The sequence below is a fragment of the Coloeus monedula genome (genome assembly GCF_965178545.1).
Source record: "Coloeus monedula genome assembly, chromosome: 2".
Classification (NCBI taxonomy): domain Eukaryota; kingdom Metazoa; phylum Chordata; class Aves; order Passeriformes; family Corvidae; genus Coloeus; species Coloeus monedula.
The window spans coordinates 85,173,021-85,198,398 of record NC_138782.1 but is presented as its reverse complement, the minus strand read 5'-3'; the positions used below and the strand labels follow the sequence as shown (position 1 = coordinate 85,198,398).

Genomic DNA, 25,378 nt, shown 5'->3' with positions numbered 1-25,378 from the left:
TGAAGGGCCAAAAGCCCTTCAGCTGTGCAGCTGGCATGACTGTGGTGGACAGCAGAGTCTGTTCTCTACAGACATACACACTTGCTATAGTTCTGCAGCTCTCCTTGTATTTGGATTACCTTTACATTTATGAATTTAAATTTAATTTTGAAACTGCTAGGTGTCCAATATCGATTGACATAAACCAACTTGTGTGAAGGTGTGTTAGGTGATAAAATCAAACTACGTAGAGCTGGTGGGAAGACAAAAAGCCACGAAAATCTGAAATTACTTACCCTCACAGCAATTTTCAATGACACATCCTGAATGGTGACTAATGGAGGGTAGAGACGACCTTCCTGTAAATTCTCATCTGTAACTTGCTGAGCTATAACCTGAAATAACACAAACATGTTTAACTTGACATGCAGATGCAGCTGTAGCTTGATTAGACAGTGGTATTGTCTTTGGCAAAGAAATGTTTCTACTTTGACAAATCACACAGATACTGCTTAATCTACCAATCACCCTTGGCATTAGGAGAAGCTACAAAAGAATTAGAAATTTATGGAGTTACACCTTTTTTTCTCACTCAGACAATAAAAGGTAAACTTAATTCTTGAGTAAGTCCACACATAAACTAGCAAATAGCTCATTGTGAGGTATAAATTCCAGCCAACAATTGCAGGTGGGTCAAAGACTTCAAGGATATTAAAAAGCAGCTGTCATTCTGACAGTCATCAAGTCAACCTGTGCAGGGAACAGAACTGAAACCTTTAAGTGTAAAATGCTCTGAATGAAATTACTGGCAGCTGGTATTTCTGCTATCATTAGCTACAATTTGTTTGTCTTTTGGGGACTTGAAATAGCTTTTTAGGGTGATCCAGATGTGGATAGAAGGAAAACTCTGCTCTGGATAACATCTGGTAGAGCCATGTATGACCCACCAAGAGGTTCTGAAAATACCAGGAAAGTCTAGGAAACACTGAGACTTGCAACTGGTAACATAGCCCAAACAGAAACAAGAAGTGCATTTCTGAGGGAATTTTCTAGGAAAATACTTGAAACAAAGCACAAACAAAACTTCCTACAGTTCCTGTTGCATGTGGGTAATAGGACCTTGTACATATGCTTCTAAACAACTAGGACTGCATCAAAGCAGGTGTCTGGATGTCATTAATGCACCCCTTCCAGCAGATGCAGGTGAATAGTTTGAACTAAAGTAGCTCCAGGTTCAAAGAGAACTCAGTGTTCTCTTGTGCAATTTAACCAGAATGTTGGTAGCTGTCCTAAGTTTTTCCATTTGGAGTGAAAATGCTGACAAGAGCAATAGGCGATTACACTTTTGAGTATAACAAGTGAAAGAAAATTATTTGTTTACATTTAAACCTGAACTTGAGAAATACAGCAGAGAAAAACCCTCTAGGGGGAGCTAAGAGAATGTAAAATCAAGTTATTGCTCTCCATAACAGCAACCAGGTTATTTCAAAATGCTACACAGCCCTTTGATGTGCATCTGAATGTAAGGAGGCACTTACAACATGAGGTGTCTGATGTTAACAGCTTAAGAGGGCTCTGCAGGAAAGATGAAAGCTGAAGCAATCAACAGCAAGTTGCTCTTACTGTAATGCATCACTGAAAATAAAAGGTTCAGGAGCGGAGAACTTCTCTTTTGTGATTCTGTTTTTGATAGACGGTAAGCCACAAAATATTTGGGCAGTGCTCAAAGTGGGGGAGGTAGCAAGATCAAATGTATAGATGCCATGCTGTTCCTTCAGACATACTCCTGTAACAGCACTGAAAACTGCAAAAACACAAACCCAAGCATTTTCAAAGAGAATGATACCCTCTTCATGTGATCTTTGAAAAACACTCCTGGAGAACAACAGATCAGTGGCAGGGGAAAAAATGATGAATCAACATTTGGTACTACTGAGAAGATAAGACAGAAAACATAACTGTGCCAATGTATAAATCCAGAACGTAACCCCACTTTGAGCAGGGTGTGGTTTTTCTCCACATACTTCAAACAAAAATGGGGTAGAAGCATGAGGGGGTATAGAAAATAACAAAGATGATAAAAAAATTATTTTTTGATCAAGGAGACAAAAAATAATAAAATAGACTTGGGAGGAAAAGAGAAGACTGAAAGGAAATGCAAAAGAAAATTGAAGGTGAACATTTCTTATGGCACCATAGGGAAACCAAATCATCAAACAGCAGAAAATCATAAGAGTTTCTTTATCCACAGGACTCATAACTAAATTGTGATACTGATTACCAAAAATGCTCAAATGTATAAACATGTTCAAAAAGCCACTAAGCTCATTTATGAAGGAGAAATCCATACAGGGATAAAACATCCGGCACAGGAAGGCCAGACAGTAAAGGCTGCCAGAATCTGAGAAGCCATTTCAGCAGAAGGATCACTGTATTTCTCCCTTTTTGATCCTCTTTTTCTCAGCTTCTGTTAGTGATTGCTTTCACAGGAAGATACCAAGCTGTGTGTACCTTAGATCCAACCCAGTATGGCTATTTTCATGTTTTAAATTTTAATTAATTCAAGTTTTTAATAGAAAAATTAGATAAGCATTAATGCAGAACCTAAATGCAAGGCAACCAAGACAAATGTCATAAAGCAAATGGGGGCAGCTTGGTTTTTGGAGGACATATTCTCCATAATGAAAAGATTTTGTAGGATTATTTGTGAACTAAACTGCAGGTCACACACGCAAGAATATTTCATTAGTTCATAATTGTCTGCCTCTTTTGTTGTGTTTTGTAGGACTTAAAAGAATAGGCAACATCCCTTGTCATCACAGAACTGCCCGCAGTTCAGAGGTATTGCAGCTTACAGTACCTTAGATTTTCCATCCAAAGTCAAAGTTACATTCCATTTTACTTGGAAGGAAGAAAAGAACACTGAAAGTAGAATCTGTTGTAGTTACAATAACTACTTATTTGTGACTTCTATCAGATGTAATTGGAGGGGTGGCAAAGCAAGAAACAGGAGGTGCAGGCATGTGGCTTGGGCTGCTTGCTTTTTATAATTTCTGTTCTCAGGTAAGTTACCTCTACAATCTAAGAAGGTCCCTTTGCCCAACAAGTGCATGGGTTTTGTGCTTTAAATTTTGCAGCATCTTGAGTGCTTCCATTTCAAACGAAGAGTACTAAACACTATTCTAAAACCCCCAAAACTATTCTGATTTTATCCTTCCATTAAAAAAGCCAAGAAAATAAAACAAAAAGAGCACTTTTGCTTTTGCTCTGTAATGTAATTATTCAGCTAAGGGCCTACACAGCACTGCCAGCCTTCACAGCCCTGACACCTCTTCTGGCAAAGACTCCTCTGGCATCCATCAGCTGTTGCTGTGCTCATCTTACCCAAGCCCCACAGCCCCTCACACATAAGAAGACCAGATGTGAAAGCCCTGAGCTGCAAGCAGTAAGAGGAGCAGCTACCCAGGGATCCTGCCCCAACAGAACTTTCTATGCAAGACAAAACCCACATTTTTATATGTCAAACTTTTCTAGGGATTTTACTAGGGGAAGGCAACTGTATAGCAAAACCTTTACCCAAGAGTCAGGAGAGAACCTCTACCTCACGTGGGAATTTAAAAGCTTCCTCACAATTTCTGATACTATTTTACTTCCCTGACTGTTAGATGTCTTTGTTCAGAATTGATTTCTTTCTGACTTCATAGACTGTCACATGAAACAAAGTTCAATCCACACATGTACCACCTTTTGTCATCAGCTCTCACTATATAGGAACCACTTCATACAAACCAAAATGAAGCAACTTCTACAATGAAGTAAGACAACTCTTAACACAGCAGCTTAGACCAGGAAGTGAGGATCACCATATCCAACTGAAATTACAGGGAAGGATTTAAAGGCAGGATATAATTACCCAAAGGCTTAGGAGATGGATCATTGCCCTTCTAAGACAGTTAAAGCCGGTGGAGACATGCTGGGTTTTTTACTAATTTTAAAGATGGAAATTGTGAATGTCTTTCTTACAGAGGGCAGGCTGTTTGCAAACCTCTTTTAAGATGCCATAGCATGCACCTTAAAAAACCTTTGAAAGTCTAACAAGGACTTTTAAAAATGACTTGTTCAAATGCAATTTATAAAGAACAATATACCTTGCAAATAAAGGCCTTATACAGAAAGCAGTATTTTTCCAGTTTTAAAGTTTAGCTCTTCCTGTTTAATTGCTCATTAATACTAAGTCACTAAATTAAGGAATTTAAATAATTTTGAATATAGTACCTCAGCAGTTGTGAGGAATACATCTTCGTCAATATGTCTCAGTCCACATGAAATAACGCCAAGGGCAACTCCTGGGAACACATAGGAATTGTTACCCTGTCCAGGATAGAGAGTTTGTCCACTTGGAAGAGTGACAGGATCAAAAGGACTTCCACTGGCAAAAATGCCACGTCCCTAAATTGTAAGAATAAAAAGAAAGCAAGTTAATTGAGAGATTGCTGTTGAAATATTTCACACATCCTTTTAAATATCCACCACTGTGGAAGCTGGGTTGCATCTATTTAGCATCTCTTCTGAGAGGGTTTTAGAGCTATTTGCCTGAATATGTCTCAAGAACATCAGGATGCTGATCCTGGAGATCACTGGTGATTCTCTGTGGCTCTCTAACTATATCTGTACAATTTATAAGGAGAGAAACTGAAGCCAGCAGTGATTATTCCCTTTGTGCATCCATGCCAGAAGAAGGCACACGGTATGCATCCAGAGTTGTAAAACTCAAAGTGGGCAATATTGCTATGGTAGCAACAGGTGATGCTACTGGACTTTTTTCCCAGTAGTGTCCCAATAGATACTAAGGCAACTAAATGTTGCCCTTTTGGATGGGGAGATTTCTGAGGAGCTGTGGGCAGGCAGAGCTCTCTTTTCTTCCCAATCCCCCACTTCAGGCCCTCGAGCCCATTCCACAGCTCAACAGAATGACAGAGGTGCAAGCTCTGTCCCAGGAACATCATCCCATAGAGCAACAGCACAAATCAGTGTGGAACCTCCTCTGCCAGGACCTTGGGGGTCCTATCTTGGTAACATACTGAGTGGGGTGAGGGCACCAACTCAGGCACCTGCCAGCACCGATAAACCAGTAGAATGTTTCCCAGCAGATTTTTGGGTAATGCCAGGTAGGATTGTGGCTGGCAGGGCCCAGGCATCATGCCCAAGTTGGTGCAGGTAGGCAGTAAGAAGAGCCAGTCTGTTTGGGGGAATTAAGAGAATTTAGCTATATGGGCACAAGTTATACCATAACACTGTCCTGAGGACAAGAGATCTGGCTCTAACTTGATTTAGGCTGTAGTTCATGTGGAGTGATGCTGCACAGCTGTGTGTCTGCAGCCCAAAGGCCCTTGGCTCCTGCCTCTCTGGGGAGAGAGCACCCTCCAATTTAAGCAGTGAATTCAGGTAGGGAAGAAAAACCAGCCTTTATTTATGCTAGCACTGCTAAAGTGATAAATATCACTGTTAAATACTTCAGAGGCACTCTGTATCCATGCCTGTTTTAGAGAACTGGAAAAGTGCATTTTTAAATAGGCCACTGTTGCTATTCAGCTCTTCAGAAGAATATTCTCTTTGGTTTGGTGTCATGCACTATAATCCTAGCCTGGTTATTATACGTTTTGGTGACAGATCAAATACTTCAGAGTGTCTTCTGCTCTGTTTACCACATGTGGTTACCCACTACAACCAACCCTTCACGTAGGCTGCTTCCCTGGCTCCTGCACTGGGCTGTAATTGCATCTGTGCTGTGGGGAATGCACATGCTAAATTTGTCTTTTAAACACTGAGAAACTGTCATTCAAAATGCCCTGTATTTGACAAGAAATCCAAATACATCCACTGTGAAACACATACAGAAAGGTACTCATGCTTTTTAAATTCTAGGCTGAATTACAGGATAACGTGTTTATCAGTACTTCTATAACAAATAAGCAAGCACAGTTCTCTTAGTTTTCACCTATGTTTATATAATAGAAAACTTTGTAAGAAGAGTCAATTAACCCAGTTCTTAATACAGAATGATTTTAAGGATTCTGTTTCATGTATTGAAATATTTTCTCACCCTGAAGAGTATTTATGAAATCTCAAATGAAAAGCATGCCACTGTGTGTATATATTACACGAAACAGTACAGTTCAAAAATAGACATAATGTTTTAATGATTGATGGTGACTGATGCTTTGGTTGTAATAAAGATTATGAGTGTTGCCTGACACCAATAAAAGCTATGACATGTTTTTATGAGAGTGCAAGCATGCTGTGAATTCAGTGAAATTGTCTTGATAAAATCTGAAAAATCTTTTATTTAATTTAACTCATTTTATCTATGCACAGAGACATTATTAGTACTTGCTACTCCACCCTCTGTCTTTTTCCCATTTAAAATTTAATTTCAGATTTACTTTTCATGACTTAAACTGAAAAGATATTAATCTTTGGTTACCTCTGTGTATTTGTAGCACTGCTCAGCAGTGCATTCTGCTTTGCTGGTAGGATTGCTGAGAGCAAAAATTATAGGACGTTTGTTTAGAGCAGCCATATCCTGAAGAATTTGTGTAGTAAAAGCACCACCAATTGCAGCAACTCCTAAATAAGAAAAACACACACATAACAAATACACAAATGAAATCAGTTCAGGGCAAGGCACGCATGTCACTTGTAAAAGAACAGAGCTCCTTTTACTGTCTCCCTCTCTAAAATGGAGTTCAACCTTTTTCCTAACATGTCGTTAAAATAAAGTTTTGTATAAAAGATTTTGCAATAGTGGAACTTCAGTATTATCCCTAGCATAAGGCAGAACTTGTTTGCCCCTGTACGATCAGGTGAATTTCTCCTTTCCCTTTTCTCAAGCCCTTTGTGTGAAATAGAAATGTATCACCTTACCTGCTGCTAAGTCCAGTGCGGACCAGACAGATGCAGCTCTGCGTCCTAAAGTTTTATTCCACAGACTGCATAGTTTCTCCCAAATCCAGTGTGTCAGATTTCAGGTTTTTCTGACATGATGAGTAAAGTTTCTGCCTTCTACATCTGAGCTGAGTTGACAAATAATCCCAATTTTGAGTCTAAGCCTTCCCTGACAGCAACAATTTTTTTTTAATACATCCCTTTTAATTGCACCAGAGATGCTTTTCTATTCCCCATATTGTCTACATTTAGAAATGCTTTTTATAGGAACTGAATGCCACTCTTGCAGCATGAAATCCTCTAACTTAGGTTGCATTCTGATGCACTGCAGACTCGTAGCCAGTACTTAGATTTTGGACCTCAGACAATTCACGGCCAAAGAAGGGGGTGTGTGATGTTTCTGAGATGCCAAATACACCCGTCTGTCTGACTAATCTATAAGAGCTGGGAATTCAACGATATCCACACCTTCAGTGAAAATAAACAGATAAACAGATCTTGGAGTAAAACTAAAGATCTTTATTTTACCAGAGGCCACTCTCACCTGGCTTGGAGAGAGGGTAGCCTCCTTCTTCCTCAGAGACCCCAGTGTCTGACACCCCATTCTGCTTTCCACAGCATCTGAGTTTCAAAAGCAGGAAAAAGAGCTGGTTTTCCCTCTCTTGGGGGACTGGAAATTGATTAAAACCCAGTCTGGGAGAGGAGAGCCTGGAACTTGGGCCCTTCTCAGGTCAGTACTGTAATGTCACTGATGCTCAAATGAGCATCCTGACAGCACCCAGTCTTAAAGGACAGCTTGGTATCTGCCTGAGGAGAGCACAAGGTCCTTGGAGGGAGGTGAAAGGGGCCCTCCCTGCCCAGAGCTGGCTCGAGGGTCATGCTTCAGGACTAATACTTCTTTAAGACACCACAGAGTATTTTCTGACTGATTCCACATGAAGCATGGCATATCTGTCACATACTACTGTTTTTTGCAACTCTGAGCTCTTGTACTTCACCTTCTATGAATGGACAAGGATGCTTAGATGCAAAAGCTCTGATAGACCAGCTGAGCCACTCTATGTTCGATGGACAGTTGTATAAGAGCCTGTTATACACCTTAGTTTCTGGTTAAATCTTCAGTTGCCAAGTGTTTAATAACTTCTAAAACTGCTTCTGGACAGCCAACAGTAAGAATGACAACTATCTTCAGACTTAAAACAAAATGCTCATTGGCTATTTATTTTCTTTTTTTTTTTTTTTTTTTAATTGCAGTTTCTTAGACTGGGTCAAGCTAAATTAAGGCTTTTCCTTGAGCCACTGCAGGCAATGAAATGTGTATGAGGATTTGCTCAGACAGAGCTACATAAAACGTGGGAGAAGGACTATCAACCTATTTTCCCATGACTCCTGCTACTCCAATGAACATAGTGAACGTCTAGTCACTCAAACCAAAAATCCCCAATATTAGTTTCTATTGCTGTTTCTGATGGAAGAGCCTTCATTATACAGAACTGATAAATGAAAGTGACCTTGAGGAAGAGTCACATAGGTTTACACATAAAAGTGATACACAGTAAAGACCCATATTTCATGACACCAGATCTTCCCTGAGCATCCACACACCTTTATTTGGATAAACATTCACTCATTTTATTCTTCTGTCCCTCTAACTTTTTCAGTCTTGTAGTCTACTACCTACTTGGTCTCCTCTTGCAGTCATATCTTTATGTAGCACAGGAAAAGAAACACTTCATTTACCTCACTGATGATCACTGGCAAAAGCAGATGTTACTAAACAAGGACCATGTGGTCTAGGCATAGTCAAAAAGGTAGCTGTTAAAATGTAGGATAATTTTCACTGTGGCATTTCAGTTTTTCTAGCACCTTATGAATGACTTTACTAGACAGATAGATTAATATTGAAGTCTTATAAAAAAAAAAAACCAAGAGTACTTGCAGTTCATTCCTGAAACTGCCACTAAAATGCAATAACCAAACTACAGAGAGCTGAGCAATCTTGTTATTGAGATCACAATCCTTTTGCTTTTACAACAGAAAAAGTGTTCATAAAACGTGCATTTTGATCTGCATAAAGGACTGCTGGCTAAGAATCTAAATGTGAGCAGAAAAAGATGCAGATACGCCACCCTCACGTTTGCACAGCTTTACATGAGCTTAGCTCAGTTTTCTCAATCTAAGTCTAAGGTTATTTGTATTACACCCTCCACATTAAATCAGAAGTAATTTAGGAAGGTGGTAAGGTCCTCCATCAGATGTTTAAACCCAATCGGATTCTTTCCCCTGTAAAATGGATGGCTCAGAATGAAAGCAGTGTTACATGCTTGGATAGTTAGCGTTTGTTCAGTTGCTTAATAGAGTCCATTATGCACCCAGTGTTTTCTGAAAACACACAAAGGTAAACTCTGTTCAGAGGAACTTGATCTTGTCTTTAGACAAAGCCACGTTCCCATTTTTTTTCAACAAAGAATAAGGTCATTGCTTTAAATTCAAAGAAATTACCTATCAGCACAGACGGTTTTATATCCTTAACAATATCTTCTAGATTTTTCATTTCACCATGCTCATGGGCAAAACGCTGTTTCTCAGGTGTTAATGAGGCACGCCCCTGAGTAAGGAACAACAAGAAAAACATATTTAAGTTTAATGGAACCTAATATCCTGGGATAATCAGTTTACAAAGTATCTGGTTTAACACATCCTATTTTCATTTCTACTTTTGCATCTGTCATATGAGACAAAGTTACACTGTGTACAGCTAACATCCTTAGGATAATTTAGGACTAATCTATAAGCAGTAGATAAATTCATTAATTGTACTTTAAATTGAAAATAGCTGTAGAACACCATGGTATTAACATCTGTTTGAGCAATTATATGAGATTTATAACTTAGCAAAACTTAGCAAAGTAGAAATAGTTTTTCCTAGCTTTTTCAGCTTTGCTCTTGTCTGTAAGTATGGAGACTATATGGTGTGACTATTTAGACTATAGGAGAGCCTACATACTTCTTCACATTTTTCATATTTAAGTCATTCATTATTAAGGATGGAATAAAAATAATTTTAATCAACTGTCTGGTGCACTGTTTTTGCATTAACAAAATTGACTCTGCTGTGAAAAAACTTTTGCCCTGATCTCTACTGGCAATTTCCATCCACTGATGCCCAACAAGGTTTCCAAATGGAATATGATGGATGCAGGAGAAAGGGCTATAGAGTATCACTGACATTGACTTGAGCTGTGGGTTTGAGCTCAGTGTAAGTAACATGGAGTGCAGGGTGAGAATGGGCCAGAATCTGTGAAAATTCTGTTAGCTGTCTAAATACAGAGAGCTCTGTCTGTACACAGACATCTGAAAATTTCAGCAGAAAAGTTTAAAATGCAAACACGTCCACCTCTTGTTTTAGTCTCGTGCCTGCAGAAAACATCACTGCAAAGGCACTTCTCAAACACAAGTCTGGAAGATGATTCCAGCCCCTCAAACATCTTACAATTTAATACAGAAAGAAGCAGATTAAACAGATATGTGGGGAAGTACATGAGGAACATTAAATGCTAAATGTAATTTTGACCAAATAGCCAGAGCAGATATGTATTGTCTCCCCAGCCACACCTTTTACAACTGATAAGATGAAAGTTTCCTTAATCCTAGCAAGTTTATTAAGACTACACTGAAGTATTCAGTGCTTGAATAGAATTCGTTCCACAAGTCCACCAAAGTCTATGAATTTGAAAATTTTGGCTCAGCTTAGGCCTGCATACACCATCAGACATAAGCCACGGTGAGAAAGTTGGTACTTCCTTTCAGACCCCAGCTCTGCAGGGTGGCAGCATGTGGCTGTGCCAGTCCCATCACAGAAGCTCCTCTGCTGGTCCTGGGACAGCCACTGCAAGAGTTGGTGGGCTGAAGAAGAGGCTGTTTCTCATTTCCAGCTGCAAGGAAAGTGCTTCCATCCCAAGGGTGCCACAGGAAGCTGTGGGAGGCTGTTACGTGGTTGGGGCTGATTGAGCTGCTCTGCCCCACAGCATGCCAGCTTCTTTTAGCTCACCCACGACTACAGGGCATTTCCAGAGATCTCTCTTTTCTACACATTTTTATATCTGGATGGGCTTATGCAGGTCTGAAGTGATCTCCTACAGTGATTAGCACGGAAATACTGAGATATGGGCACTTGGTTTCCTTTGTAGATAAAATGTGAAATTGTCAGCCCTGAGGGAGTGCCGCAGTATTAATAATTTTTGGCATATTTATGCCTGAATCATTCCACCATCATATGCATTTTGCAGTCTGCCATTTCCCAGCATCCCAGCAGATGTCCCCACAGTCTGCACACACACTTTAGACCCATCTCATTTTAAAGCAGGAATTTTCCTTAACGTTTCCAAGGGAAAAATATGAAGCTTTCTTTTTAGTCAGCAAAGAAAAAGAAACCCCAACATTTATGACTTCCAGACCAAAAGCTTGTTGCTAGGATTAATTCAAAATACTGTAATAAAAGGCACTTTTCATTCAAATCTGTGGGTTGGTTGGAATTAAAATGCTTGGTGGAGCCTCACTTGGAGGCAGGTTTGCTGGGGAGCCAGGAGTGGGTGCCCTGGGCCACCATCCAGTCCCAGGCTGCTTCTTTAGATGGTTCCTTAATGGCTCATCATGCTGCTGCTGAGGAGGCCAGTTTTCCATCTGACTTTAAAACCCCACCTCTAGGAGACTGCCTTGGGCTACCAAGGAAAAAGAAGTCATCTCCAAGGGCTGTGACCAGCTCACTCTTCAGGCTCTGGCAGGCTGGTAGTTCTGAGCCCCTCCAGGATCTGCAGATCTGGACAGATTGCTCAGGAAAGGTGACCTTTGATTTTTTTCCACAGATGTAACAGCCAAGAGATCAGGCTGACATCTTAGTGGATAAAAATGTTGATATTCTTTAATTTTCAGTTTTAGTCAAAGCAAATAACCAAAATCCTTCATGAAGCAGATTTAGTTCTTTACACAGTTTTACACTTGACTGGCTTTCGAGGAGGTGTTAAAATACTTATTGATGAAACACCAAGGATTCAAAGTCCTGGCACTGAGAATGATCTCTCATTTAATTAGCTACAAAGGAGTACTCAAACAGTAAGGATGTGATCCACTGCAACGTTTTTCAGGCTGCTAGCTAGCAAGACTAGTGCTAGCCAGATGGGTCAGCTCAGGTCAGATTCACTTCTGCCTTATCCTAATTTCTATCTGCTCTAGATTTCACTCATGACATTTTACCATTCTAAAAAAAATAATAGACAAACAAACAAAAAACCCAATGCAAGTCAAAACCCAAACAATTTAAAATTTACTTATTTATTCAGCTTTGGTCTGAATTAGTTTGATCCCATTAGTCAGCATAGATCATGTTTCCAAGAATATATTTTTCTAGCATATTAAGTAAGAATGAAATATTAAATTATGTGGCTTAGCAAAAATAACAACAGCTATGTGCATAGAGATTTTTGCTTGGAAAATGCTTATAAAAGAAATTATATGGTATAGGGTTTTTCTTTAAATATCTATTTTAAAATAAATTGGAATCATATAATGGTTTGGGTTGGAGGGGACCTTAAAGATCATCTCATTCCACCCAGCCTGCCATGGGCAGGGACACCTTCCACTAGACCAGGTTGCTCAAAGCCCCATCCAGCCTGGCCTTGAACACTGCCAGGAATGGGGCATCCACAATTTCTCTGGGCAACCTGTTCCAATGTCTCACCACCTTCACTGTAAAAAAAATTCTTCCTAATTTCTAATCTGAATTGACCCTCTTTCAATTTAAAGCTGTAATCCCTTGTTGTATCACTCCATGCCCCTGTAAAAAGTCCCTCTCCAGCTTATAGGCCCCTTTGGGTACTGGAAGGCTGATAGAACATCTCCTGGGACCTTCTGTTCTTCAGGCTGAACAATCCCAATTCTCTCAGCCTTTCCTCATAGGAGAGGTGTCAGAAATGTATTTTAATTGTTAATTCAGTGATCTAAAGGAGCTACATAACACCTCCCTAAACATCTCCATGATTTCAAGATCAGCCAGTTGATTTGATTACAAAACTCCAATAGTTTAGAGGCCAGTGCTTTAGACAGTATTTTTTTTTTCTCCACAAACTGACAAATGCTTAAGTTCTGCTCTCCACCAAGTAGAAAGGCAGCAGCAAGAGCACAACTAGCTTTCCTCTGTGCCCTGCCAACAGGAGAAGCAAGGGCTTGCAGGAAGGAAGAAACAATTCAGTTTTGTGTATCTTCCATAAAATAAGGGGTTGCCAGGCCATTTAGTACAAGCTTCCAGACATTCATGCCTGAATGCCTATAGCTGGAATAAGAAATCACAAAGCTTTTTCAGTCAGCAGAAAGAAGAGGATGGAGCCAAAATGCAGAAGTCTCAGTTCTGGATTTGTGTGGTTTGCTGTCTTGTCTCCTTCCTGACACTGGAGAGATGCAAAGTGGCTGAACCTGTCAGTGTTGAGCTGCTCTGAAACATCTTCCAGAAGCACAGAGCCTGTCTTCTGACATTTCCATTTCCAGCCCTGGCTTAGCCAGCCTTTGGCTGCTGGGAAATGAGCTGTAAAGGATCAACACAATGCAGCATAAATCAGAAATTGCTCTGGTCTGCCTGCATCACCATAATCCTAAGATACTAATGTGGCACAGAGCTTACTGGTATTTCCCTTCTTCTTCTAATAGGAAAAAGAAAAAATGTAAAATACCCCAAACTTTGAAGAGCTTGAATGAGCTCTGAGGTTCTGTGTATGAAGATCTGAGTCTTTTAAGTAGAAATATCATCTTCAGTCACATTCAGATATGTCTTCTAAGTCCACTGTCCTGCTCTTTCAGCATTATTAAAAATTCATTCAGGCAATGAAAAGGGCTCAGAAAAACCAGCAGTTTAAAGACCTCTGCAGTACACCAAACCTCTGTACAGTCTCACTGTTTCACTGCTCACCACACAGCAGAAGGATTTTTTGGAGAGATTTTTCCAGGAGCTCCTACCAAAGGATGTTACTGAACTGTTGTTCAAGTAGCTGTATGAAGACTCCTCTAGGCCAGACATCAGCTGTCTTAAGGTGTATCATGTTTTCTATTAGGTATAACATATGTAGATGTACATAAAGATATATGTCTCTCTCCTGCACCAAGGGACACTACCCAAATCCAAATAGAAAGTCTTTCACACTGAAATCCACAGATAACCAAGAGATTTATGTGATACCTGTGCAGCTATTTAGAGGAAGGCAAAGAGAGAAAAAGAGGCTACATATTCTTCTTGCTCTTACTTCCCAAATGTATTCAGCATCCCAAGAAAGAAATTTAAAAAGCACCAAAATTATTTCTTTATATAATCTTGTATGTTTTTCTTTTCTTTTATAGAATAAGTAATTTGCCAGGGGCATTATAATAATTTTGTGATTAGCAATATAATTTTGTGAATTGGGAAAAAAAAAAACCCAAAAAACAAAACCAAAGCAGAAAATAAAAACAGCCAACCAAAAAACTACTAAGAACTAATGTTCCACAAAGAAAATCATAGTATCTTTAATGGATAATTAGGCTGCCTGAATAAACTATACAATACACTTTCATTAGAATACTGAAGGTTGAGAATATTAACACTCAAAAAGATTAATAAGCCTTAAGTCCAAAGACTCGATGAAAATGCCAGAAATTACTTTGTAGTGGAAAAGTATTGCCTCTATCACAGTATAATTCTGTACCAAGAAACCTTTGGGTTATTTTGGATTTGAACAAAAGAGAACAAAGCAGCCTGAAAGCAGATATATTAGAAGTCACCATGGTATCTGAGATGAAAAGTAATATGAACAAAATTCTTTATTAGCAAATGAATTACAAAGGTGTACTGTGTTAAATCAGCAGATGAAGTACAGAGATAAAGAAACAATAGCAGCATTCTCTGATTGTGACATTACGTATGAAAGATGCTGGCAATCCTAAAATGTCCCTACTCCTTAATGGGTCAGAATCACTGGTATTATATTTTATTATTACAAAACACAGTCACGTGAACACCAGGACCTTTCCAATCAAGGAGCAAAAGGAAGTAACAGGACTCAGTAGTTAACAGTTCTATGAAAAAATTGCTAGTATGTTGGAATTGAAATGAAAGCAGTTCACAGGGAGCAGTTTCAGGGAGGGTTCTGAAGCTTTTAGTTTAAGGGTCTGATCAGGTTTCAAGAAAATGTACATCACAGTTTTCACAGAAAGTTACTCTTATCGTCATATTATAGCCAAATTGAGGCTCAGATAACAAACAAAAATAACCCATCAATAAAACCCTGAGAATTTTCATAGAAAACAGCTGTAAAAACAGGAGACCAGACTGCACAGCAGACATCTATATGGGAAATTAGAAAATGGGAGGCAAACCTTACAAATACCACCAATGTGCAGCCTGATGCCATGGCCTGTTTGAACTGGTTCTGTCAGGGCTGCTCCACAAACCAGGGCTGAAGAGCAGAGCAGCTCTGTGCCAGCGAGGCGAGAGAAGCAGGGCTGGAAACTCTCCATGAACTTCTCTTTCCATCAGCTGGGAGGCAGCTGGGAATAAGGAAGAGCACCCTGACGACTGCACTGTCCCACATTTGAGGCAGTGCTGGCACTCATCCCATCTCACCACCAGGGAGGCACAAATCTATTTATATCAACACTTGCCTCCATTTCACTGTGTCAACTGTGGCTTATTTAAACAAGAGCTCAGAGATCAGTACACAGATAAATTAATAAAATATTTTGAGGTTCTTAAATACTGAATACATGAGAACCACAAAAGACATGGGAACTGTAGACCAGAGAGCAAAGCAGTCCATTAGTAAGTTGAGTATTTCCAACTGCAAATGTTTGGGTTTTGTTTGCATTTTCCTGTGAGTTCCCTACTGCAGAGTTAAGAGTAAAACAAACAAAAAACAGCTGTAAAAAAAGAAAGTGGTTAAGAGTCATGGGAGAAGGTGATGATGCACCTTCCTTTTGGGTGATGGTCTCTACATGGCTTTTTATCTGTTTCATCACAAATAAATCCATGGTCTAAAGGTTGTTGAGAGCTCTAGGCATGGACTACAGTGGGACTCCATGGGGGGGCCCCAGAATCATGAAAGGGACAGGACAGGAGGGGCACAGAGAGTGGGCTGGGAGGGGTCAGGCCAGGCTCCCCCCTAGCCAGAACTCCAGAACAGCATCAGGCACAAGAAATAACAAAATGCAAAATAAAAAAGGTGAAGGTATGGACACGGACTCTTTGGGCAGGGGTTGACTGAAGTCCAAGGGCCTGCAGGTGACAGGCACTCCTGTGCCACCTCATTTACGAACCAAAAAGCAGAGACATGTAAGCCCTCCCAAAACCCCATACTGAGACTAATTATAGAGTGACAGTGGCTCCTGATCAGGCCCATCACCTAACACCTAAAGGTGAAGAGAGTACATTAAAATCAAACAAGGCAACTTGGGCACGCAACTAATAAACAGTTTGGTGCCAACTGTGTGAAAAACACAACATTTTGAGGAGACAGTGTCATAATAGTTGACAGTAAAACATACAATTAAGAGAAGAAATAAAATTCTGGTGTTGACTTTAAAACACAATGTTAGAAGAGTAGGGCGTTTAAGTTCTGTAAAATTTATAAAGTACCATTTCCACGTAAAAAAGCACACATGGATAATAGGTTAACAAGGTTAACAGGCAGGACAAAAGTTATAAGCACAATTATTTCAAGAAGATAAGCTCTGAGAACCAGAGCAAATCACAAATCCACAGAACAGCAGAAAACTGAGCAAATCAATCATTAATTTCAGTAGCAGAGCATGAGCAAAAGAAATTATAAACCACCCAAATTAGGTCCCCATCTCATCAGTACATCTAATGCACACAGTGTCAAAGAGCTACATGCCAACAAAGGCAACAGGTTTTGGTGGTGTCTCTTTTAGAGAAACACCCCACCAATCACCCTTTTGCCTTGTCCTCACTTGTTTTCATACATTACTCACTGAGCATGAGTAATACCACGAGAATTCGGAGACAAATTAATGTTTCCTTTTTGCAAAACTTGTACTTGATATAGAACATGATAAATGCAAGATGAAAGTGCACAGATTAATTCCCCAGACATCAGAAAACCTGATGAAGCAAACAAGGATTGTTTTGCTGGGATGTTACATGAGTAAAATAAGGCAGAAACTGCTTTGAGTGATTGTGGCACCTTGGAGATACCCAAGGCATTGCATCTTTGCTAAAATGCAAATCATTTTCTTGGCTCGAAGAGTCCCAGCCAGTTGCAGTCAGCCATAAAAGAACTGAACAAGAACAGAAGTGTCAGAATAATTGACTGTTGATAAAAAGAAAGCTAGAAATAATTAAAAGCTAGCAGAACTGGCAGACAGTGGTATATAAAAGTTAAAATTAAAACCATTATCAAATTCTTATCTAGAATGAAATTGAAACTTTTTAAAAGAGTGATTATTGATAAAAATTAAAAAAAAAAATCAGTAACAGACAGTCTGGATGGGATTCAGTTCAATATTATGATATTTCATTGTGAGCTCTGAAGATTCTTTCACTTGTTAATATGAATCTGCTGACTCCACTAGGAGCAACTATATGGCACTGAAATTCTGGTATCATTCCCAAATGTCCCTCTTTCTCTTCCATCATTCTCTAAGCAAAGACTGAACCATGCATGTACCCAGCTTTGACCAAACCATGAACTTTAATTAGGGTCATATCCAATGCAAATAAGATTGCCAGGGATAGTGAAATGGGGGAAGGAGGATGAAAAATTGAATCCTTTTATGGGATTATCTACAAGTTTACATGGTTACCTCCACTATAATTAATCAGGACTGCAGAAATTGTTAAACTTTTGGGATCTATTTCAGTCTTCCTCTTAGAAAGATCAATATTCTGAGGCCTTCAGCCATTAGACCTCAGTGAATATTCTTGTGCTTGTCATACAGGGGGATAAGATCACATATCTATTGGACATTTAAAATACAAATCACTCGACTAGACACAAGTATTATTACTGTGCTGAACCAGAAAGAATAGAGTGCAAAACTGTCAAAAGAAACATTTCTCCATGGTGACGTACTCTTTAAAATTAAGGATGACATTCATCCCTATGCAAAGGAACAACTTCTGTGCACTAGAGATTATGTGGTGTACAAAAATGTAATGCTGCCTTGCAAATTACAGACAAACTTCACTGCAAGAGAAGCATGTTTGGCAGCCCAGGAACATTCCCTGTCCATCCTCAGCACAGGAGCAGCCATCCTTGGCAGTGGGCAGGGGGAAGTTTCTACTAAGTCCATTTAAATATTAAAAATGCCTTATTATCTGTATCATATTCCTAGGAAGTTCCAAGAACCCTCTTGCCTATCACCCTACCCTGTTCTTGGTATTTCCTTAGAAAACAAAACAAAAAAGCAATAAAAGCCTTTGCAGCCCATTACTGAAATGCTCAGAGAATGGTGGATCTCATGAATATCCCAACATTATCACATTCTGCCTCTTCTCAACTAAGTGACACAAAAGAACTTACCATCTTTAAAGTTCATGGACTAAGATTTGGCTACTAATACAGCTAAACATGACACTATGGAAGCTTTGAAGAAGACACAAAACATGTTCACCACACATCACCCATGTATGTGATCTGTGTGATTAACAGGAAAAAAAATGGGAACACTGAGACTATGGGAATGGAATGTGGGAGACATTACCCACCAATGTGTTTATACAGGTAAATATTTATTCATCAGACAGACTGTGATTGTGTGATAATTCAGAAATTCAAAACTAAAGATGAGTCCCAACTGATTATGTATAATCTTCAAGCACACAAGAGTGCAAAAGCAACTTCAAATAATCTTTTCATTCAACATTAAAATTTCCATTTGAATGCACTGGCATACTTAAGACAGTAAGTTTCAAAAAGTCACACAGTTTAAAGTGGCAAAATTCTAATGATATTATGATCTGTAAAACTTCCTCACCCACCTTTGGAAAAAAAATTGTTTCAAAAGGTGAAAGCATTCTGAACAAACTTTAAAAGACCAATCAACAACCCCAAACTGGTACCTAAAACACTATAAATTCTCTAGAAGGAATTACAGAACATAACTATGGACAGTATAACAAACACAGCCTCCATCACCAGCTCTTTTACCACAACATAGCAGGAAAGTTGGTCATCAGGCTTGCTTTAATGAAAACAGATGGTTCCCATGGGGGGAAAATAAAATTAACAGGAGAATGAAAACACAGCTGCACTTGAACTAAAATTAAAAAGCCACAAAGGAAAAATTCAGCAACAAAAGCCTGATAAGTGACTTCGTGGCAGCTTTTGAGGGTGGGGGAAGAAGAAAAAAGGGGGAAACTGCAGCCAGGTCGATGACAGTTCCCAGGTTATTTTTCTTTGAATAGAACTGGTTGAAATTCTAGCAGAAAGTAGATGAAAGGAGAAACAATGTTTAAAACTATAATCACACATTGCAAAATTAAGGATCAAAGGCCAGCATAGAATATAAATGATGTAAAAATTAGTTTAGTTGGACAAAGTAATTGCTGACTCTCCAGCAATTCTGTTATTTCTCATACTGCTAAAGCCACAGATCAGAATATTTCTAGTACTGAAAAGGTCTCCCTGCTTCATGCAAAACTCTTTTGATCAAGCAGGTTTTGGTGAGGCAAATTTTAAGGGACTCTTACTGAACGGGTTTCCATTGATACATGTCCTCAGTAGCAAGAAATAAGTGTCAATTTAGTTTATGAAAAATTTGATTACCTGGTGATCCATGCTCCTATCTTGGCAATTCTTACCTTTGCAATAATGCAAAGGTTTGTAATAATAGAGTTCTGATTTTACCTTGTTCCCATAAATCTTCTCATTTTATTTCTCTTATCTCATTTCTAAGAGTTTGGAAAGTCCTTCAAGCCTTGCAGCATTTTTTTGCAACCAGCTACAGCCAAAATAATTTCCTAAGTGGACCTAAATCACAGCATTCTCTCTCAGGCCAGAAAAAGGAACCAGGAGCAGCTCTATTATTTACTCACTGTATATGTAACTTCCCAGCAGTTAAATCTCAAGCCTCTTGAGGCTTACATTGTATCTTTCTTTGGGGGGAGGGTTTTTTGTTTTATGGTTTTGTTTTTTTTTTTTAACTTTTCAGAGGGGAATATTTTGCTGCAGAAGAAAGCCAAGAGAGGACTTGCAGAACTCTAAGTCAAGGATGTGTTTCCTTATGTCCAGCCCAGGCATTGCACTGACAGATGTCCCTCAAACACAACACAGCACCCATTCTCAGGCTGCCAGGACAGCCAGATGGGAAAACTGGTGCTGCCAGGTCTTCCAGGAACACAAGCAACAACCTGAAATATGCGCCGTTGGTTCCTGCTGCTTGCATCAACATCTGGCCACAAATTCAGCCCTAATCTACCTCAGACAGCTGTTATGTCTGGCGATCACAAACAGTTCACAAATACAGTCCAGGCAGGACATGAAACTCAGTGGACTGCTTTTTGGACAAAACCCAAATTAAAGCTCCACCAAGAAGAATAAGCAGAGGAAAGGAACATCGAGGCTGTGTGAGACACTGATTGGTTTTGGCACTGCTTGAGAGTGCAGAAGCTCGAAGGTGGCAAGGAAAGAATGCAGTTACTGAGTCACTAAAAATTGAGAACCTATGAAAGGAATGAGTCACTGCAGACCAAGAGCAACAAGCCGGGTTCTCAGCTGACTGGCAAATTAGCAGTGAGAGGTGTGAAGAGGCTGGGACAAGAAACCAGGGAGAGAGAAGAAAGGCTGGTTAACCACCTCAGCTGAACGGACATGCAGACAAGACCTCTTTTACTGCTTCAGGGCTGTGAAGTTCCTACACTTCTGCCCCTGTCAGTTTCCTTAATCACCAGGAGGTGATTTTAGTTCAATTGTTTAATTTGATAAGCGCAGTTTCTATGGTGAAAGAAATGGTGCAACCCAATTCCTCTTAGGCAACCTCAAGGCTTCAACAGCAACAGACAATACACAGGCCTTCAGTCAATTATGTTTGGACGTCAAATCACTTCAAAATTATTAGATGAAAACCAAACAGATTAAAAATACTCATTAAACAAACAAAAAAAAGCACCAAAGGAAAAAAAATCTGTGTCCTAGATAGTGGCAAATACCTGCATTCTCTGTTCATGATCAGGCTACTTTTGTGCCTTCTGGCAAGGGATGTCCAAGATGACCTTGGTAATATTTGCCCATCCCAATGTGTAAGATCCTACTATTTTCCCTTTAAGAGTAGGAGTGAAAGGTGCTGTGATGCTGTTCAATAAGCCAGCAGACACTGCCAACAGAATGCATTCTCCTGATGCAAAGCTGTGTGAACCACAAAAGACCTTTAATGTCAGACAGCCAAAGAACACTGCAAAGTGTGGTACAAACAAAGATGACCACAAATACTGCAAACTGACCAGCAAGGTGAAAAAAGCAAAAGCAACTGGCCTCTCATCTATTTCCTTTAAGTAGCTCACAAACTATTAAATACATAACCACCTTTTAAAACATACCAGTTTCTTTATTCTGGCACATGGAATTAATATGTTTCTTTATTTTGGCACATCGAAAGAATGAGGTAAGGGTGACTGATGAAGTCTCTCAGCAGCTTCAAATTCTGACCAGTGTTGATAGCACTGCAGACCACAACATCTGCAACATGAGCTGTATCACTTTGCAGAGAAGCTTTTTGTTGCAATGCACCTCAGTTCTTGCAGAAGGATGACTTGCCTGCCATGTATCTATACATCTTTGTGCAAGACTGTGCTAACAAATAATAGTCACATTTAGATGGGAAATATTAAACCCCAAAGTTGAACATTTGTTTTCTGACACATTTTTCTAATGAACTGCTGAAAAATTTTCTTCATTATGTGCTCATCCTTAATGGAAATAGAGCAGGAACTCCAAGCATAGTCATCCCCTCCACAAAGTAACATGGCAGTCTGTCATTAATTTAATAAACTTTAGAAAAGAAAAACAACTCACTGTGCCAAGAGAGATATACTGTTGCAGTTGCTTTCACATAGAATATGTTCTTGTCTTTATCGACAGAATGCAAGTAGTATCATGATATTTAAAGTAATGACAAAATTGTATTACCTTTACTATTAATCCCTTCGAGTCAACCATCCATATTCTTTTGGTAGCTGCATCTTTGGGTATCCCTTCTTTTTCCATAGCCATAACAATGAGGTTTGCTATCCCCAATGCAGCCTGAAGGAAAAAGAAGAAAAGTAGACTACCAAACAAGAAACAGAAGGAATCCCCTGCTCACATGTTTCATTTACCCACTATTTTAGATAAGTTTCCTAATTTTATTAGACAATAAAACTGTATCATTATTTTTTCATAGGATAAACAGAATGAACTGTTGCTACCATTTGGTAATTAGAAATCATAACGTAAAAAAACAGCACAGCAAAATCTTAAATCATATAGATAAATCATAGTATAGCTAAAGCTTCAGGTGGCTTAGAGTGTGGAGAGCACAATAAATGTTGAGACTGGCAAATAGAAAATGCTAGAACTAACATTTACTCCATGTAATGACACTGCCGGCCCTGGAAGTGTTCAAGGCCAGCTTGGATGGGGCTCTCAGCAACCTGGTCCAGTGGAAGGTTTCCTGCCCATGACAGCAGGGGTTGAACTAGATGATCTTTATGGTCCATTCCAATCCAAACCATTCTACCATTCTATCAGAATACATGAAGTATTTTTTCTTCTTTGAAACTTCTGTAATTTAAACTAAAGGAAATAACAGTCTGTGTGCCAGAAAGTAAAACATAAGAGTTTTTCTCTTTTTTTCTAAGATGCCCATCAGAAAGGTAAGCCTCCTTTTACCTACTATTCATGTGTTTCATAACTCTAGATTTGGCTATGCTCCCAGTCAAAGCAGGGGCAAGAAAAACTCATGTATCAACCTTTTGCTGAAATGTGTTTCATTCTTACTGGATTTTACAATATTTCATCCAACTGATTAAATGTCATACAGGTACAGATTGAAAACCAGGCAACAAAACAAGCCAATAGACCACTCAGTATTTCTGATTACAGACCTATATATGTATTTTTAGGGTCGGTTCTGTTTCTTATTCTTTATCACTGAGTTTCACTGAGAACCATTCACCAAGAACCAAGTGAGATTTCCCTTTTTTTGTTAAGAAATAACCAGATTTATTAAAAACCAGCTCCTGCGGCAAGGATGATATCTACCATTACCTCTTTGCAGCAACAGCCACACTGAAAATACTGACAAAAAAATAAACATCAGACCATGAATTCATCTGCTCGTTGAACAGGGAGCAAAACCAGGGGAAGGAACTCCAGAGTTCCTTCCTTGATGCAGTAAGGTGTTGACATGCCAGATACAGATACAAGCCATTTTGAAAACTGCAGACATCGCACCAAATATTTAATGAAATTAAAGAAGCCAGCATGGGGTTGTAGATTTCATACAAGAGATGACAAGCCACACTGTAGATAAGTAAAACCTGCCCTTGTGTTAGTGGCTTAGAAATTAATACTGAAAAATTAGTATAAAAAAATAGTGTGCATAAAGATCTTCAGAAATGGATGACCTTAATATGCAGAATCCTGAAAAACTATATTCAATGACAAAAAAAAATCAAGGAGGCTCTTCTTACTAAATAACGCTCACTCGGGTAAATACCTCATATTTACTTTCTCCCCTGTATTTCCTCATCTTTCAAAAAATGTTTTGTTTGGTTATATTGAGAGCAGTTCAATAATTTACAGCTGAAGAGCCAAATCTTAAATTCTTGAAAAGAGAGCAGATCTACAAAAAATGTCTTCTGAAAAAGACAAGGCTTCATCAGATGATCAGAGATTTTTCTGTAAATTTATATTTGAACTAAAAAACAACTTTCAGGAGGTGTTAGTAATCATTCTACCCATTTAATCTTCCTGTTTATTGGACATATGTAACTCATTAAATATTAATCATCACAATACAATTTTTCCTCATATAAAAATACCTACCTCTCCAGCTCCCTGGAACAACACTGTGTGGTCTGATAACTTGTTCTTGGTGATGCGCAGAGCTGCAAGAAGACCTGCAACAGCAACAGATGCAGTTCCTGAAATTAAAAAAAAAAAAAAAATTGCATGTATCTGGTTATTCTGGAAACAATTACTAAACATTACATTTTAAATAATACCAGAGCATCTTTTGGCTAAATATACAAGTACTGAGTGTAGTAACAAATAGCTGAGTGGAATTAGAGTTTGCTCTACTTTATTCTTACAAAAGTTAAATGTAAGTGGGAATATCATCAGAGCAGCATTAAATAAAATACGATTGACTGATCCTCCTGGATGGGCATAACGACTAGGCCATGCAAACTCTTGTAAAATATTCTAGTTATGACCTTTTTTAGAAGCAGGGGGTGTGAGAGTGAGAGTCCAGAGAGAAGGATTTTGAAGGAATCCAGATACTGAAAATTAAGATACTGGTTTCATTCTTCAAATAGATATACTTCAAGTACAGTAAAATACAAGACTAAAATAAAACTTCACTTCTCATGGGGAGGTTGTCAGAGTAGAATATCAAACTGAACATTTACAGAGAAGCTAAGCTAGCTGAAAGAATAAGGCCAGCTTATTTAATACTTCAGTCCACTGTGACAGGAGTTTCAGTTTAGTATCTTCTAGGTACCTTTTAAGGTACCTTTTAAATCTATCTTTGAGTTATGCCACACAGGGAAAAAGGCTAACATTTAGTTTTATGATTTAGCCTGCAGAGGTCTTTCTTCTCCAAATGAGAACCCCAGAGAACAAGATACCTGTCTGCCTTTGAATGGAGAAATTTTGGTCCTCATTGTGAGAAACAGCCATTAATAAAAAGTAGAGCAATAAAAAGAATTCAAGCAGGCATCTAACTCAAACTTGTTCACAGTAGCAGGATAAATCTAACCTCTGTGATTGCTGACATATCTTTATCTAACTTGTCCCTAAGGTCTTCTTTCAAATACTCTCATATCTCCTCAGCAAGCTATTTCAGTAAGTTGAAAACTTCAAACCTAAATGTTTCTTTTCTTCTTCTATCTTGGCCTCTTATCTCCTACTGTAAAGCCTGTTATTTCACAAAAAGTCATTTATTATATTTGAAGGCTAATGGTGTTCCAACCTGCTTTTCCTATCTGGAACAATCCCAACTCTCCCACTCTTTCAGAAGGTTAAGTTTTCTTGACTTGAACTGCTGCACCCAAATCAATACACTGCACTGCAGGTGAATTGCCAGCACTGCTGGGTCAAGCTGTCAGCCTCTGTTGTGCTCAGGAAATTTGTATTTAGTCACCAGGACCTCATATCTGGCTCTTCTGACCAAATAAGACTAGAGGTGACTCCTCCCCAACTGGAGGGGAAAGACTCTT

The 25,378-nt window shown here is 39.0% G+C and overlaps 1 protein-coding gene across 2 annotated transcripts in view; it reads right to left on the bottom strand.

Annotated features, from left to right (window-relative positions):
- The window catches only part of ME1 (malic enzyme 1), a gene marked incomplete at its 5' end in the record, with an annotated part of 159,008 nt that overhangs the window by 1,910 nt on the left and 131,720 nt on the right, over positions 1–25,378 (bottom strand). For both annotated transcript variants that reach the window (XM_082302613.1, XM_082302614.1), the window contains 6 exons: positions 276–374; positions 4,255–4,428; positions 6,464–6,606; positions 9,427–9,532; positions 22,086–22,199; positions 23,985–24,082. In XM_082302613.1, the coding sequence (XP_082158739.1) occupies positions 276–374; positions 4,255–4,428; positions 6,464–6,606; positions 9,427–9,532; positions 22,086–22,199; positions 23,985–24,082 (734 nt within the window). The remainder of the gene's footprint in view (positions 1–275; positions 375–4,254; positions 4,429–6,463; positions 6,607–9,426; positions 9,533–22,085; positions 22,200–23,984; positions 24,083–25,378) is intronic.